The sequence below is a fragment of the Crinia signifera genome, chromosome 19, assembly GCF_055691185.1.
Source record: "Crinia signifera chromosome 19, ASM5569118v1, whole genome shotgun sequence".
Taxonomy (NCBI): Eukaryota; Metazoa; Chordata; class Amphibia; order Anura; family Myobatrachidae; genus Crinia; species Crinia signifera.
Genome location: NC_139226.1, coordinates 126088750 through 126107037, shown reverse-complemented (window position 1 = coordinate 126107037; position 18288 = coordinate 126088750). Strand labels below are relative to the sequence as shown.

The 18288-nt window shown below is 45.1% G+C and overlaps 1 protein-coding gene across 6 annotated transcripts in view; it reads left to right on the top strand.

Annotated features, from left to right (window-relative positions):
* RERE (arginine-glutamic acid dipeptide repeats) overlaps positions 1–18288 on the top strand; it is a 290268-nt gene that overhangs the window by 189130 nt on the left and 82850 nt on the right. For all 6 annotated transcript variants that reach the window (XM_083163291.1, XM_083163286.1, XM_083163289.1 and 3 more), the window contains 2 exons: positions 10508–10613; positions 11767–11863. In XM_083163291.1, coding sequence (XP_083019417.1) covers positions 10508–10613; positions 11767–11863 — 203 coding nt within the window. The remainder of the gene's footprint in view (positions 1–10507; positions 10614–11766; positions 11864–18288) is intronic.

Sequence of the window (18288 nt, the reverse complement as noted above, 5' to 3'; positions counted from 1 at the left end):
TGTTTGTAAATAGGTGGACTGCTCCAGCCTACAGAATGCTGTTCCCTGGTGAGCAGCACTTTAAATTATTTTGGAATACTGATAAAAGAAAGCAAAGAACACATTTGTGGATATTATTGAGGTCATGTCATGTTATCTGCTGTCAGCAAATAGATTTGCCCGTCTGATAACTGTCCATAAGAAATATCTGTTGCGAGATGGCTGTATATGAATACAGGGGGTGTGTTCCAGAGCGCTCTTTAACACTGTGACCCGCAGGATGAATTACAAGCGACCACTGCCTCTCCCCTGGTTACACATAATAATGTTAAACTGTGGTGGATGACAAGCAGTGAGAGGCGATATTGTCAGTTCCGCTCATGTCAGGCCGCGCTGCTGCTTTCCAGACGCCTCTACAGGAAGCTGAGCTGAGAAATAGGCACAGTAATGAAGCTTTTTAACCCCCTCTTACAGCCCTGCTGGACAGCTGCGGCCCACACGTTGTTATCTGTGCTTTCACCCTCTGACTATTCAGGGAACAACTTTTGTGTGTCAATAGGAATTCTGTAAATTGCCATAATCACTAGCTGATGTGGAAGGACTTTATTATTCAGCATATTACAGAAGCCGCATCTGGTCTGCTGCATGATGCTTGACGTTCTGAAGGTGCCCACAGACGCATCAATTATCGAATGCGTTTTGTACTTTTTAAGCACAAATTGCATCTTATGTACAATTATTGGATGGTGTTTGTTCCCTGGAGCCCGATATTGTATGTCTAAAAAAGTACGTGCTGCACGTACTTTTTAGACTACATCTGAAAGTTAACATTACAAACATGGGTTCATCACATGCATCCAAGTGCACATCTCATAGCAAGCTGGAAGAAAAATTGTATAGAACCATTGTACAGTCAAAAACGCATAGCACAGTACAATTGTAGCGTCTGTGGGCACCTTCAGAGTATAGGCTGCAGTGTCACCAAGCCTGGGGAGGAGAAGATGGCAAATGTATATGTGCAAGAATATCTACACTTAAGATTCTTGCTCTCTAATATTATAATAATAGTAGTGATGCCGCTGAAATTGTTATATAGATTGCATAGTTATCCTGCCTCTGTCTCAACTTACTGTCCCTTAGGACCTCCTTGATAAGACTAACCTGTGTTTGATCCCGTTGCGGTTTCCTCTGGCTCCTGTGCGGCCTACACTGGGTCTACTGGACCCCGGTTAGACTTTATGGTTTTGGTTGGTCGTCCTCGTATGTCTATCCTAAGTGTGCAGCCCCCTCTGCTGTCTACTGGGTTGTCCACAGGTTGCGTCCTCCTTCTTCTGGTCTGGCGTTGTTACATGTGTGTGGAATACAGGTGTAGGATGTCCCCTACTTCCTGTTTGTGCCTCTTTGGTCTCAGCCTTGATTCCTCCCTTCTTACAATTGCGTGTGAACACTCTCCGACACCAGTTTGTATTGCTGGGACATGGATGGCTCCTGCTCCTCCTTCCATTCCCCAAATGGTAGCCCTGGTTCATGTCACTGTATCCCATAAACATTTCATGTGTGCCCCACACACTAGCTAGGTGAGTTTAGCAGCTGCTGTCCCTGTTTTTGTTTCACCCGTATCTCACCTTCTATCTGTAACATAAACCGGTTCTCAGGGAGCACCGTGACCTCTTCAGCATGTGGTTAGGCTGCAGGGCATGGAAGTGGATCGTAGGCCTGCTCTTTAATGCCCAATAAAACTCAGGCCTTGGACAGGCTTATAGTGTGTGCGTATATGTATGTGTGTGTCTATATATTAATACAGATCAGTGTAGGAGGATATCACAATCTTCAAATGGAAATGAGCCAGCGGTCTCCCTGGAAGGGTTTCATTGCTCACTACCACGTTATAGGAGCTGTGGGAAAACACAGCAAACACTTTAATTCATTTTCTTGTCATGACACGCATCTTTGTTCTGTTCTCGCTTACACTTCGGCGGCTGGCTAGTAATCTGTGCTCTGCCTCTTGATGAGCTCGAGGGATAATTACTTTCAGAACAGTGATCGTTGCTTGCAGCTCAGGGGTTAATTCATGGCAGAATCACTCGGAACTTTTGGTAGCAGAGGATTTTAGTAGGACAAATATGATGTCGAGGTGTCTGTTTACAGCACCTATTATTGTGCAGTTTCATAAGGTTAAACAAACTTGGGGCAGCACGGATGGTGTAATGGTTAGCATTACTGCCTCACAGCACTGAGGTCATGGGTTCTATTCCCACCATGTGTTATATATACAGGGCAGCACGGATGGTGTAATGGTTACATTACTGCCTCACAGCGCTGAGGTCATGGGTTCTATCCCCACCATGGCTCTAACTGTGCAGAGTTTGAATATTCTCCCCGTGCTTGCGTGGGTTTCCTCCGGGTACTCCGGTTTCCTCCCACAATCCCAAAGTATACTAGTAGGCTAATTGACTCCAAAAAAATAAAATAATTAACCCTAGAATGTCTGTGTGTGCGTGTACATGTGGTAGAAAATATAGATTGTAAGCTCCACTGGGGCAGGGACTGATGTGAATGTTCAAATATTCTCTGTGCAGCGCTGCGGAATTTGTGTGCGCTATATAAGAAACTGTTAATAAATAAATAATAAACTTGTGCAAAAGTGTTTTGCCTGTTGATTTTGGAAGTTGAGCCGTTCAGTACTTTGTAGCCTTGGTCTCTGGCATTTAAAAAGGACCAGTTTTGGGGATTATAATTTACTCCTTCAGTTCAGTGAAAGTATTTGTGCCATTTTCTTTTTACTTCATAAGGAAAACTGTATGGGATAAATTAGAAATTAATTTATTAGCATTTGTTTTGTGCGGGCCTATTCCGTTGCGCTTTAAGATTTGTAACATGAAGTTGTAACAAACGGGATGTAACTCCTGGGGTTTACTGCCCAGCGCCTTTCAATTGACTGTCATGCCCAGGTTAAGAGGCACTGCCCATGGCTCAGTCATGTTAATCTGCATCTTCTGAGGTGAGTGTCAGACACAGTGACACCACAGCTAGCCTCGCAAGGGTGCAACAAGAAATTTGGTAGTGGCTGGATTACAGCACTAGCATTTGATTAGCTACATGCCCGCAGTGAGAATTGAATTTCCTTCCGAGAGAGAAGTGAGCCCGGAATATAAGCTTGCCATCTATAGGATGTGCAATGGTTCCCATATGCTGCAAATTCTTTGCACATTTTAGACCACAATGGCCTCAAAACAGTTCATATTTCTAACCCAAGTTATTGCCAGACATTGGATTACTGCACCTGTGTATATGTTTGTCCATGCAGGGGAATATGTTTCCGACCTTGAAGCTGTGTGATTTCCATTAAGTGTTCCCTCGTGCCTTATAGGTGTACAATACTGTGTAAAAGTTTAAGGCACGTGTGGAAGAGATACTGCAAAGTAAAGCCCCGTACACACGGGCTGAGCGACGTGCTTCAGCATGATCGCTCGCTCAGTACACATCGCGGCGGCGCACCCACCATGCTGTGTGCTGAGCGGGGTTTTGCCTATTTTTAATAGGCAAAGCCCCACAATCTAGGGAAAGCCAGTGCAAACAATGGCTTTCCCTGCAGGCAATAGCGACATGCAGGACTGCGCATCACCATCTCTGCAGGGCATACACAGAGCAATCAGTCCTCCATTTCTAAGCGATCAATGTGCTGAAATTTCCCTGTGTTTATGCCCCATAAGAATGCTTGCAAAAGCAGATGTGTTAATAGTTTATTTTTATCAATGAACAAAATGCAAAGTGAACCCACAGGAAAGAAATCAAAATCAAACCAATATTTTATGACTTTCATTGACCTTCAAAACCGCATCAGTACTTCTACAGTAGGTATACTTGCACAAGGTCGGGGATTTTGTCGGATTATAGACGAGTGTATGATCAATCATTCCAAACCGAATAATGATCATCATTTTCATATGTAGGTTAAAGGTCATTGACTTAAACAAAACTGCTATGTAGGAGGCTATAAACTGGGTGAGGAACAGCCAGACTCTGCTACATAGGTGAGGTTGTGGAAGACGTTCAGGTCAGAAACCATGGCAAGACTGAGCACAGCAAGACATAAGGTAGTCATACTGCATCAGCAAGGTCAAAGCAGGCTCTGGTTTCAAGATGTGCTGTTCAAGCTCTTTTGAAGAAGCACAAAGAAACGGGCAACATTGAGAGTAGTAGACAGCCATGGAAACTTCTTGCCTTAGGTGAAAGACGCATCATGCTTTTCTTCTAAATCAGAAGATGTCCTGCAAGTGCCATGACCTCAGAACTGGCTGAGAACCATTGGATATATCTACTGTACAGAGAAATCTGTCCAGAAGTGGACTTCATGGAAGAATTGTGGCCACAAAGCCATATCTTCGACGTGGAAACAAGGCCAAGCGACTCAACTATGCATGAAAACATTGGGACTGGTGCAGAAAAATGGCAAAAGTGCTTTGGACTGGTAAATCAATTTTTTTTTATATTTGTCTATAACAGATGGCAGTTTGCTCATTGAAGCGCTGAAGAGTGTCTGCTGGTAACAACAAAGCATGGTGACTGTTCTGCTGCATTTTAGGTTTATTGATGTCCTCGTCCATCGTGTAATACCATCACGGAGGCATGTGGTTGGCTCTAAACTAATTGTGCTGGAGGACACTGACCCCAAACATACAGCCAATGTCCATTAAGATCTAACTTCAGCGTAACGAAGAGCAGTTGGTCCTGGAAGTGATGATGTGGCCCCCACAGAGCCTTGATCTAAACATCATCTTGGATTACAAGGGTGGTCATGGCAAATATTGAATTTTATATTTTGGTAATCGCATAATTTGATAATCAAAAGGCACCTGGATCGTGTTTTTTTTTTTTTTTTTATCACACAGTAATTCCCCTTATTCAGGTTATGCTGCACGGTAGTACCCATTATACATGTTATGCCACACCTTAGGGGGGTGGGGTGCGCGCCAATTAAATAATTTAACCCCCCTTCCCTCCCAATGTGTGTTATCCTACATTACATGTGAATAAGTTCTCCAGATCCCTCAGGACAGTTAAGGTGCCCATACACTAGTAAGATTTATCTTCAGATCTGGCTGGTTGGAACAAAAACATGGTTATGGATGAGTGACAGATATGAAGATAAATCTGCTTGTGTATGGCCACCTTAAGAGTAATGTCGTATGTCCAATGGAGGCATTCCTACGTTGACTTGGTCAGATGTTTTATTGTCTTCTAAAATAGACACCTGTGTCTGATCTTAAAGAATGAAACCGGATAGGAAATCAGTAGTGTAATGAGCATTTCTCCATCTTCTCCTCTATGATAACAAACCTACCCCTGCTGGGTACAACAGTGATGCAATGTCTAGTTAGGACTTCTTAATAAATCATCCTGTTTGTGGTCGAGCTATCTTTTACATGCATACTCTGCTCCTCCCCCCCCCCCCCCCCCCCCCACCACCACCACCAGTGGCATAGCAGTGCTGGTGATCTGTCAGCTGATCTCTACACTATTAATCTGAAATCTTGTCTGCTCTGCTAGCATATGATATAGTGGTTGCATGAAGCGAACGTACAGCTCAGTGCTGCCACTATGTGTTCTAATGCTGATCTTACGCCTGGTATGGTACCATATAAATATAATGCTGTTTATGCAGTATATTAGTGTTTGCTTGCAGACAGTAGAGGCATTTCTGCAAGCAAAACCTCATGGTTACAGTCTGTTTTTAAGCACAAATGTAGCGCTGGTTACGTTTCTGTGCGTGTATGCACGGGTACGACTGCTTAAAGTGAGCCTTTGGTTAACTGTGTCTCCCTCCTTTTTAAATGCAGAGCTTAAGTTTAGGATATTTAATAATGCTCTATTCCCCTAAATTGACAGTTTTATTTGCTAAGTTAATATTGGTTTGCTTGAAAACCTAGCCATATGATTTTGGCAAGCTACACAGTCATATAGACCAGTACTCCTTAACCCTTGATGTGCCAAGTGAATTTGTCAAAATTGGTGTGAAAATTGCCTGCAGTGTTTACTTTTTTTATAGGAAATATAATCTTTTATTTATTTTTACATTATTTTTTTTTACACATTTTATTATTTGAATTCATATAACAAATGTGAGAGGCGCTGGCATTTTTAGCCAATATTTTGCATATCTCTCACAGATTTTGGCATTTTTAGCAGATATTTTTGCACATCTCAGATGTTGGCACTCAAAGGAATAAACTAGCTTCAAAACACAAGTCGCTTCTGTGCACGGGTAATTTGATTAGTTAGTGTATCTGGAATGGGAGAAACTGATGAAAGCTACTGATGTCAGTGATTGTTGTAGATATGCGCGACAACCATTTTTGGGCAAGGTCACCACTAGAGATGTGAAGATCATCATCCTTTATATGGCGCCACAAGGGATCCGCAGCTCCCAGTTACTCAGTACAGAAACGAATAGGAAAGCCTGTGTATTACCCTGTACTTGTCCTGTATTGTATTTAACTGTAAGTAAGGGAAGAAAAAGCACACGAGGGAAGAGGGCCCTGCTCGTGAGAGCTTACATCTTAAAGTGGAGTGCCAGACAGACGTGTGACACAATGGGGTAGACTGCGAGCATCTAACAGAGGGTTAGCGTGATATTCGGCTGGGTTTGGTGAAGATGTGTGCCTTGAGCCAGTTTAAAGTTTTGTAGAGAGGTGGGAAGACTGAAGATGATTTTCCATAGCATGACCCTGTCGTCCACTCCGCCTCTCATCTGCTGGTAATGAGCGGCTGGGCCAGCGATAATGTGGGAGCGCGCATCAGTGTTGATCGCTGTCCCATATACACTGAGCGGCTTTCAGCTCAGTCGCCCAGTGTGTATAGGCCTTTAAGGTAGATGAGGTCAGAGATGTAAATGGGAGAGGAGTGTGTAAGTGCTTTGTAAGTGAGTGTGAGAAGCCTGAATTGGATTCTGAACGGGAAGGGAAGCCAGTGAATGGCTTGTAGGAGATCGGAGGTTGATGTTATAGTGTTCCTTCTAGGAACTAGGGCAGGAGGGGGTCGGACCGGGCCCGCCAACATCACTGTTTTGGGCGTGCCCGGGCCGCCGACGTCACAAAAGAGGCGTGCCTGGGCCACGTCGTGACAAAACGGGGCGGGACACGGCCGGCGGCGTCACGCAAAGGGGCGGCCCGACCGGCGACGTCACGCAAAGGGACGGGCCCGACTGGCGGCGTCACGCAAAGGGGCAGGCCCGACCGGCGGCGTCACGCAAAGGGGTGGGACCGGCCGGTGACGTCACGCACAGGGGGCCACCCGGACGGCTGTACACTGCCGGGGAAGTGCCGGGCATCGCTAAGTACAGCGACGCCGGGCTTCCCCGGTCACAACAGAGGGGACAATGCAGACTGTTTTAGCAGGGCGCTGCCAGAGGGGCAGGGCGCATTTTGCACTTTAAAAATCGGGCAGGGCGCAGCGCCCCGCTAAAACAGCCTAGCGGGAACACTATGTTGTGCATTTGGCGAGGAAGATAAGTCCAGTCTGGAGACGACCAGAGAGGGCATACGGGCAGCATCCTTGATTGTGGAAATATTTTTGATGTGAAAATGGCAGGTTTGTGAGAGGTGCTGAATATGAAGAAGGCCACAGAATGAGTATTTCCCTGATAATAATAGCATGCAGGGGCCTGACTGTGTTCTATGTGATTGGATTGATGGTTGGCCCCGCTCCCTTGCAGCCTGTGCTAGTGGCTAATGTAAAGCCAGCACTTCATTTCCTGATAGACCATCACACACGTCAGTGTCTGCCCAGAGGTCTGACCATACTATTCATTACTGTCACATTTTTGCCGGTGTCACATAAATGCTGCAGGGCTGTTGTTTTTCCCCACCCATTAAAATTCAGCCTTCAGAAAAAATAGTAAGCAATTCTTGTGCTTATTGTGATGTCTGTTCATTTTATACATACAATGTTTAGGGATGTGGGAGAGCGAAAAATACATATGAAAATAGCTTATGTACAGTACGTGTAATTGTCCAGGAAGATACAGGGAAACTTCATTTGTAATGAGTTGATCGTCCGGTATACAGCAGATGTCTGTGTATGGCAGACTGAACACAATCCTTCACTTCATTTACAGCACCATAAATCCTGACTTCTCAGCCTGTTACCACTGTCGGAGACATTTCACTTTCTATGTTCTGTTGTATATTGTTGATAAAGTTACAGGAGTCAGCTGCACAGTGCCTGGGGCCCAGCACAGAGCTGTCTAATGAGAAGTCTTCAGAGTGGGTGATTTATCTCATTGCAGTCAGTGATTAGAACAACACAGTCTCTGATTGGGTTCTGCCCTACATGAACCCCCGCTGTCGTTCCTTACGCTGAGTCTCATTGTGGGTCATTACTCAGAATGGCTAGCACTTCTCAAACACAGCATTGTGTTTTTAGACCTTATATGTGTCCTTTTTATAGTTTCTGCTTCTTGGTCAGAGGCCATTAGCAGTTTAATTTGCATCTGCATTAATATAAATGCATTGCAGCAAAGATTATTTTATACAGACAACTCACAGATTAAAATGATATGTTGTAAGTAAATTGGGAATAGGTTTTTGAGGGATACTGCTTAAACTTTACATGCAGGTGGGGATATAGGCTGACAATATACATACATTTTGCCGTCATCCTGGTAAGTTAAGTCTCTCCCCCCCAATCAAGTCAAACAAGGTCCTTTCTGTGTATCAAAGGATTACTATCCTGTATCTGGCGCAATGCTGCCTCCAGCTGGTCATTTGTGAGATTGCGCAATGCCTGCAATTTTGTTCAATGAAAGCATTGCTGATCATTTTCCACATTCAATCCCCTTTCTCCCTCTTTCACCTCATGAAAACCACAACTATGCGTTATGGGGGATTAAATGTTCGTGCAGGCTTACTGCTTGTGAAAAAAAAGGTTAGGGATTGCATAGGAGAAATAAAAATAAACACTCTGGTTTGCCTCACTGTAGAAGAATGTTAATTTCCCTTTAGGCCATGTTAAACTTCCTGCAGTATTTGGAACACGAGAGAAACGCTTTTGCTTTTCAGTATGACTTTGTCTCACTGAAACGCTTTACAAGTCTGTAACACAAAAGGGTGTATTCAGTGCCCTTTTGGCGAGCAGTGCCTATTGCTCGCCATCATAGCCCACCCCTTAGTATTCAACCCACCCCCCTGCACTCGCCGTTTCCACCTCACTGTTTGTTGAATGTGAGGTGGAAACGGCGTGTGGGGCCGTCAAAACGGTGAAGCTTATGGCTATATGCAGCGGGGTTGGTATGTTATTTCCCGGGAAAATAAAATAGGGCGAGCAGCCTTTGAGGGGGTAAAACGACAAGGATGGCTTGTGTTTGGTGATCCTCGCCTAAAACAAGCCATCCACGCCATAAAAACACCCTTACCGGCCACGTTGAATATACCCCAAAAACTGTTCTAACAAGAGGTAGCTCAGTGGGTAGAATTGGTCTATGCCTTCATTGTGTGCCGGTATTTTTAACAGTCGGAAATATCTGGACACATCTATTCAATGCACCAGTTTGAAGCCCGTGCATATTCGACTGTTGAATAAGTCGTATCTGCATTGTCAAAAACTGCAGTTTTCGTCAAAATACAAGTGGATTCTAGAATTGTGGATTCCGACTGTTGATTAAATACCCCCTATATCTACAGAAAATGAATGAACAATACTGATGAGCCATGCACACATGGGTCTTGCATACTAAGGGGGGTATTCAATCTTCCCTGACAGCATTGAGCAGGGTATCTCGGCAGAAGGAGCCCGACTTCACAAGCTGTCTGACTCGTTCTGCCGAGAGCGGCTGGGAAGTGACGAGCTGCCGGCTGCAGCTCACCTCTTCCCTACTGTAACTCGCGGTCACGCCCCCTTCTCGTTCCCCGACAGGCGGGACATTGAATCCCGCCTGCGTGTTCTCGGTCGAGCTGACAGAGAACGGGACGAGCAAGCTTGACCGCCGTGACCCACACATTGAATACCCCCCTTAATAAGTTTAAGACCGTACTAAGTACCAGTGATGTGTTTTTTTTTTTTTTTTTTTAAGACCAATACAACCAAGCCAGCACGGCGACACTCAAAGGCACTGATTTCGGCTGAACACTCCAGGGGACATTTTAAAGATAGATGTTACTCTTTGCAATCCGCATCTTCTGACTTAAGAGACAGAAAGGATGCCGTAATGCAATAACTCCGGGCAGGAAACCCCAGAGCTACGTGGCAGCACTAGAAATCCCCACTAATCAGTGTATCGTCACAGGATCTGTCTGACTGCTGCCCGACACCCCTCTATAGTGTTCCTTCTCCTGATGATCTGCCACTGGGCCATAATGTCAATATTTGTTTAAGATTGTTGAAAACTGAACAATCCTTTACATGTCCATGTTTTTTTTGTTTTTTTGTTTTTTTAGGAAATGTTCCATAGGGTATAGATATCTAATTTTGCAAATCTTCAGCTATTTTGGAATAGATTTATTTAACTGCTCTTTTATTTCACTTTTCTCAGAGTAAACGAGACCATCTCCTGATGAATGTAAAGTGGTACTACCGCCAGTCAGAGGTCCCAGATTCTGTATACCAGCACTTGGTACAAGATCGGCACAATGAAAACGGTGAGTCCAATGCTTGAATAGAAATTCCCTGTAAAAAGACATTTATGGTAAAACCAAATATGTGTCGCTGTCTAGATATATAAAATCTCTGGTAGAGTATCTGTAGCACCTACCATCTTAACCGTCAAGAGCTAGCAGTATTCAGTCTGCAGTTGGCCAATTTCATCCAATAGAACCAGGGCTTCTTAACAGAATTCTAGGCGCTAGGCAAAGCAATGCGCTTTTTGCCTCTACCCAACTATTCACCATGTTTCCGGCACGGTGCCTCGCTGAGATCAGCACACTATGCTATTCTCACTCTATGCCCACCTGGATAGTAAACTATGTACGAGGTCGGTCTACACACAAAGAAACAGGTTGACGTTTTGAGTGTGTGCCTTTTAAGCTTGTTGACCTTCTGTTATTGTCGACCATTTCCAGGTCTAGGCATTGTCAACCCAGGGACCGTATGCCAGCTCCAACAATGCACCAAGCTTTTAGCCATTCACTGCCTAGCTGGAGAGCATAGAAGATGCTGCACTCTGGTTAGTAGATGGCTCCAGTTAGCAAGCTGAATGCCATTCCAGATTTTGCAGCATCCTGGGAGACCGAGAACGCGGCCTCACTGCTCTGATTGGGCGCAGTTCAGTCCGTGGCCCAGCGGCATTAACTATCTTCCTCCCGAGAAACTCTGTAAGTATCGGTGAGGGAAGATTCCTCTGGCCCTGCTAGAAGGTCCTTAGAACTGTGGGGCCCTGGGCATTTACCCAGTGTGTCTCTATATGTAAAGATAAGGTATATGTAGCAAACCGTTTTATATAAGATATAGGTTATATTTACAATACGTACTTGCCAGTGGAGTTTCCTGTCATTTCCTTTTATTCCTGTGCATGTCTATTAAATTAATTGCATGGTTCATTTCATAAGATTTGTAATCCTCCTGCTAAATGAATTAATTTAAAGGGATTACTTAAATTTAACAACCTGTAAAAAGTATTGTAATCTGGAATTCTTTAAATTGCTATAATTTATTTGTATAATATATTATTTATAAGGTTATACTCCATATACATTTCGGGTCTCATAGTTGCAGCACTTTGCTGGACCTTTACTAATGAATATTTGACTAAACTGTCTGGCTAACTGCGCCCTCTCGCCCTTCTGTGTTCCTTAGATTCTGGCCGGGAGCTGGTCATCAGCGACCCAATGATTCGGAATAGAGAGCTCTTCATCTCTGATTACGTGGATACTTACCATGCCGCTGCTCTCCGGTAAGTGTCTGCAGCTTTCGTTATCTTTCCATGGTGTTGTAATAAGTACGTCCTTCAGAATTTTGCAGTATGGAAGTCTTCAGGCAAACCTGCTGTTCTACAGAAGTCATATTTAGGCATGACAGAGGGGATTCGGAAGAGCTTTGCTTTGTCCTTAATGTCTTTTTGGCCCTGCCACTGTTATGTATCCAGCAGCGAGAAATACCAGGCGCTTCTAAGAATGTGTAAATATGTCTGAATTGCTGCTCAACAAGTAGTGGGGAGACTGACCCCAGAGAGAGCAAAAGCCAGGAGAACAAGTATTACTTTACTGGGAGCGCAGACGGATAAATTCTAATTTGGTAATAATAAAAGCGATAAGGCGCAGGAGCTGATCAGACGGATCTTCCACACAGATGCTGGGAGTGAGGAGACCTAGAACATTTCTCCGCTCTGATTCTATGATCAGACACTGTGAGATCAGCTCCTCCATTGGAGAACATCCCCAGCAACTGGCACTCAAGTCCGCTGGTGTGAGCAATGCATTGTGGGCAAAGGCACTTTCTTTAGAATATTTGCTGACCGATGCTTACAGGTTCAGTAATGTAATGGCTACTTAATAATTAACCTATTTCCAGCACAGATTTATCAAAGCTTGTAGAGAGATAAAGTAACACCCAATGAGCTCCTAACTGTCATTTTTTAAACACAAGGATATATGGGGCAGATGTATTAAGCCTTAACAAGAGAACACACATACACACACACACACACACACACTGGCAGATATTACCTGTGGAAATGTGTAGCAACCTGTGCGGCTTCTGGGGTCTGGGCTGCACACAGGTGACCTTGCACATATGCAGTGTAACTGCTGACTGGACATAGCCAGAGTGCCGACACAACGGCGGTGAGATGTTAACCCATTTAATCAGTATCGTGATGTCAGATGAGGCCGAGCCTCACCTGTCATACACCAGTATTCTCCGGTGATTGACTACAAACACAAAAAGAAAAATTCTTGAAGATAGAATATTTTATTTGTAGTATTCTAATCAATTTTATAGTTAAAATGGCAATGCCTCACCCCCCCCCCCCCCCCCCCCCCCCCCTTTTCAGAATCACTCTCTCTCAGACGAGAGCGCTTTCTGGCAGAAGTGGCTTTTGTTATGTAATGTAAGAAATGTCCTCCGCTCCTTCTACAGAGGTCGTGTTACTCTGTGTGCCCAGGCAGAAGCAGAATGTTCCGTAAGTCACGCTCCTTGGCTGTCTCGGGATGTGGAAAGTTTATGAAAGGAGCCTGGTCAGTCTCATACTGTAGAGAGAGAGCAGGAGCGTAGATTCTTTCCTGGCACTACCTTACACTTGGTGGTCTGCGGTACGGATGCCGGCGGAACGTGAATCCAAGTAATCTGCTTGATGATAACGCTCAGATGGTTTTTAAATAAAAAACATCTGGAGAAATTTGCATTGTTCAGAGCCACATAACCAGAGCTTCAGATTTCAAGGCAAATTAGGTCCAACTTGTGCTGAGGGCGGTGGGAGCTGGATAGCATGGAGCGGATAATCTTTCACTTACTACAGCGCCCTACATAAAAGCTGCAATTTCCAGCAGTGCTTACTAATGTGTAATATTCCGGTACTGCTTGGGCAGGCCAAAAAAACATTATAGGACGTGGGCCGATGTATGTGCTGTATGTCCTGGTTATGTCACAGTCACTGTTTATTGAGTGTTTAATTATATTAATCTTTGGTATCTTTCTGAAAATGTTATAGCCCTCACGAATTTGTGATATTCCTGCGGTTTCTGGAAGTCTGTACATTGTGTGTGCTAGACCCTCTGCCAGGATCCTGTCCTATGCACTGACTTCACAGTTAAGGGCGGTTTCACACACTCCGTCTGATGCCGAGCGGCGAAACCCTGCACGGCCAAGAAGACGTGCCGTACACAGAAGTTTACAACGGTCGGGATGGCCACAACCCGGCCGCCGGCCTTTCCAGTGGTGACATCCGGCTGCAACCCAACAGCCGGGCCATGACCGACCATTGTTAACTACTGTGTACAGCACGGCTTCAGCACTAATTCATCCTATATATTTCACGTTCTGTACTAATAACCCAAAAGTTGCTTATTATTTAGACATTTCTTACATCTCTCGTATAAATATTTGTACTTTAACTTTTTGTCTGAATATAGCAAAGGTAGCCATTTATGGGTTGATCCGCCAACATTTAAAATGCATCAGTTTGCAGAGGCTGGTCATATTATGTTCTAAGTGCTACAGTTTTGTCCTCCTACACCTATCCTCGTTACACCATATGGCAAGAGATTATGGTGATGTGCAGATCTTCCTACATTTTTGCTGCTTTTTCCTTTCTGTCTGACTTCGCAATTGAGGCCTAGTCCAGATCCCATCGATCCGAGGAACATTTCACAACATACTGATGCTTGGTACTTTGCACATTTGCCAGACCTGTAATGTGCAAGTTCTGGGCTCCTGCGTCAATGGACACACTATGGCTGCAGAAATTGACAGTACAGTATATAGCTATTTGAGGGAGGGGTGTGATGGTATCCGTATCCCTCAAACAGCAGTTATGCTCACCCCAACCACACTTGAATTATGTCCATAGTGTACTAGGTAACTAAAATTATTAGTTTTGTAGCAAAGGACTTGACATAATGTTGATGACTTGCTCCCAAACGGTACAAAACAGACAATGGTTGTCCAAACAAATCTGATAAATTAACTCAAATGGATTTACCTAATCTGTCTCAACAGCCATTGTCTTGTTCACAAGCGTTTAGGAGTAACAGCTTCATTGTCATATGTCCCCATACATTGCCAGAGTTTTGCTCCCATAAATTAGATTGGACAGCTATATCTCTAGGTTTTTACCCAGTTTAGGCATGCGGTGGGACACTCTTATTGGACCTGTCTTTTTGCCCGTTTACCCTAGATCAGTGGTTCCCAACCTTTTTTCTCTCCCATACCCCTTGATTAGGTTTTTCATTTATGAGTACTCCACTCAGTTTTAAATATTCACAGCAATTACAAGTGAGCGGTATCTGTGTCTTTTTATGTTGAGTACTGTGCGTTCAGGGAATCGGTTCCTCTGTGTCTGTCCACTGGCTGTGTACTGTATCTGGGGTTCCCGCTAATGCCTGTAAGATTATTGCTACTGCTTCCTTGACCCATGCCAGTGTGGGGCAGTTGATCACTGATGTTTGAGGGCAGAGCCAGTAGCTCCAAGTGGATTGCTGATTGGAAAAAACACACATAGATGCTGATGACGCTGCAGACAGAACAGGAAGTGACGTGGTTCATCTCCATGGCAACGGGACACTTCTACCATCGGGAGTCTTCCTCCTCCTCTTCCATTTTTACCAATATTATTTACAAGTACCCCAAGCGGTACACTTACCCCAGGATGGGAACCACTGCCCTAGATTGTGTATTTTGTCCTCGTTTTTAGATCTCAATTCAGTTAGAATTAGTGTTTTGGCATGGCTGACGTGCAGGTCTGTGGTGCACCAAATGAGGAGATTTGGCACAATTTGAGGATAGGTGTACATGGACACAGTGACTAATACCACTTTTACACCAGAATACCGGATAGGACCCGGGAAATCGAACACGGGAAATTGCCAGGGCATGCCCTGCCTCAGACCCCATTTACACTGCACTTCAATCCGGGTTATTCCCGGGTACGGCCCTTTCACACTGAAAACGGATCAGCCCTGTCTTTCCTTGCTGGTGTCATTAAAAATGGACCTTTGGCCTGTTTGAGATGAGGTCACAAGAAAGGGAAAAGGGAGGGGGTGGGTTCTGCTCCCAGCATTGCAGCAAAGATGGCAGACGGAGTAGCTGTGTTGCAGTTGCAGACATGATGGTGCAGATCAGGTTTGGGGTCAGCCAAAGTGGAACACACAGCGTGACAGCCAGTGTGTGCTGCAGCAGATGAGGCTGTAAACACAGTGTGGAGTGTGCTTGCAGCACAGAGCGTGGTAACGCTGCTGCTGCGCTGCTACATGCGCCCTGTGCGGGTCTCCAGCAGATTACATCATCTGCCAGAGCTGCAGAAGCACCAATCAGCTCTCTGCGCCCCTCAACCCACCAAATAACCCGGATAATGTGTCCGACCCTGAACATTTGCCGGGTCAGATTCCCGGGGAACAGTACCCGTGTTATTTTTTTTAAGCCCATTTACACCATGCCCTGCCCCGGACTGGAGCGGCAATATCCCGGGTCCAAACTCTGGTGTAAAAGGGCTATATGGGGATATTCAATACCTTGCTGCTATTTCTGATGGAGGAAATAGCGGTGGGCACCTATTCAATGCTGTCTTCTCCGACGGCATTGAGGAGGCATCTTGGCAGAACGGACCCGACTTTAATAGCAGTCGACCCCCGTTTTGCCAAGAATGCCCGTGGATTATCGAGCTCACGGCCGGACCTCGTCAATCCATGGCCATTTCTCGCGGGCACAAGTCAAAGGGATGAGAATGGGCCATTAATGGGTTGCTCTGAAACATTCGTGCACAGAAGAAGCATCCAGTGAGCTGGTTGAGGCCTTTTCAGAGGTGCAGTATGGGACATGTATAAATGCAGGTAATAGCGGCAGAGACTACGCTCACAAGCAGAGGTCTCTGGTGGTAGTGGGGTGCACAGACGCAGAGGAGTCAGAATACAGGCAGAAGTACAGTACGTATTGATTCTGGTAGCTGTAAGTGGCTGGAATGTTTACCCCATTTTGTGCTTTTCCTGATCAACATACATTTGTGCTGAATCCTAGCATTGGCTGGAACTTTATATTATGCTGGTCATTGGAATAGAATAGGTAACATACAGCTTGTCTTTTTCATGCGTAGTACTTGTCCATTTCATTACTGTTGTTAGGGAGTAATATAGATCTGTCTTGACATTAGTTTCTGCATATTTTTTAAGATCTAAGATGGTAGCGCCTAAAGCTGGGCACACACCTAAATATTTCTGTACCCAATCTGTCTGGTGGGAATACAAATCGGGAAATGTGTGGGAGCACATGACAATCAAACATTTTGCCTCCATTACTAGAAACCCTACAATGGTGATTCAGGCAAATTCAATCAAACAGTTTAGTTTAATACGTTTATTTGAACAATTAAATTTTTCCAGCATTTGGTCCAATACATTACCAGATTTTTGTTCCCACCAGACAGACTGAACAGATAAATCTATATTCTCGTTGTGGGACTGCAGCTCCTTTGTTGGGGGCACAGACAGCCTACGCTGCTGTCTGCGGCATCCATTCACCTCCCGGGTGGGGGCAGCCCAGCAGCTTACCTTGGTGCTTGGCTGCCCCCAGCACAGCGATCAGTGTTTCCGGCAGGGATGACCGCGGTCCCGGCGCTTGGAGATGTCATCCCCGCCGGAAACACTGATCCCTGTGCTGGGGGCAGCCCAGCACGAAGGTAAGCTGCTGGACTTCCCTCATACACCCCCCAGCTGTCACCCGGGAGGTGAATGGATGCCGCACAAAGGCATCCATTCACCTCCGCCGCTGCTGTCTGCAGAGTATAGCAGACAGCAGCGCAGACTGTCTGTGCCCCCCCCGTCCAACCTGCGGATGCTGCGGTCCGCAGGTTGCACGTCCCCATTGATGTAAATGGGAGCCGGGTCAGATGACCCGGCGAACCCATTTACATCGCCCTCTAACCAGGTCCTAGCCGTGTTCTACCCAGGTCAGGACCTGGGTAGAAGTCCCGTGTAAAGGGACACAGCATGTCCCATTTACACCGCCAAAGACCCAGTGTTTTGCGGCGGTGTAAAAGGGGTATTAGACATACTCCAAAATCCCAGGTTTTTGCACAGGAAAGTGCATTAACCCGGGATTTTGGTATGACTGAACGGGTCAACCCTGTTTGTTAAAAACCAGGTCTCCGACCCTTCTTTTTACCTGGGTTGAGGATCCGGTATTTACGACCTGGGTTTATCCTTTCAGGCATAAAATAATCCAAGGTTTTTCAGCAAATTACCAGGTAGAACTGCTTCATCCGGTATTTTGCTGCTGTAAGCGGGAAAGGGCGCAGGCTGCACCCGGGAAAATGACCCAGCAGTCAAAATGCCGGGTAATTCCTGGGTAGTATATCTGTTCTGTTATATCGAAGACAGCCAATTGCCAAGCAGCCCAGGGGTCATGTGATGGCAAGAGGTGGCCATGAGAATCTTATCCTACAAGCATTCAAAATCTTATGTTCACTATATAATGCGGTAACTGTGGTTGCTGTGATAATTGGGTGACACTTGGCAAATGGCCAATTATTAATTTGTAGTAAAAAAAAAAATGTCACTCTGGAGTGATTTATATCTATATATAGTATGCTCTCTTAATTGATCATAAGATCTGACATCAGAAAGGGATAGTCCCATATGCCCTGGATACAGATACAGGATTGGAGCAGGA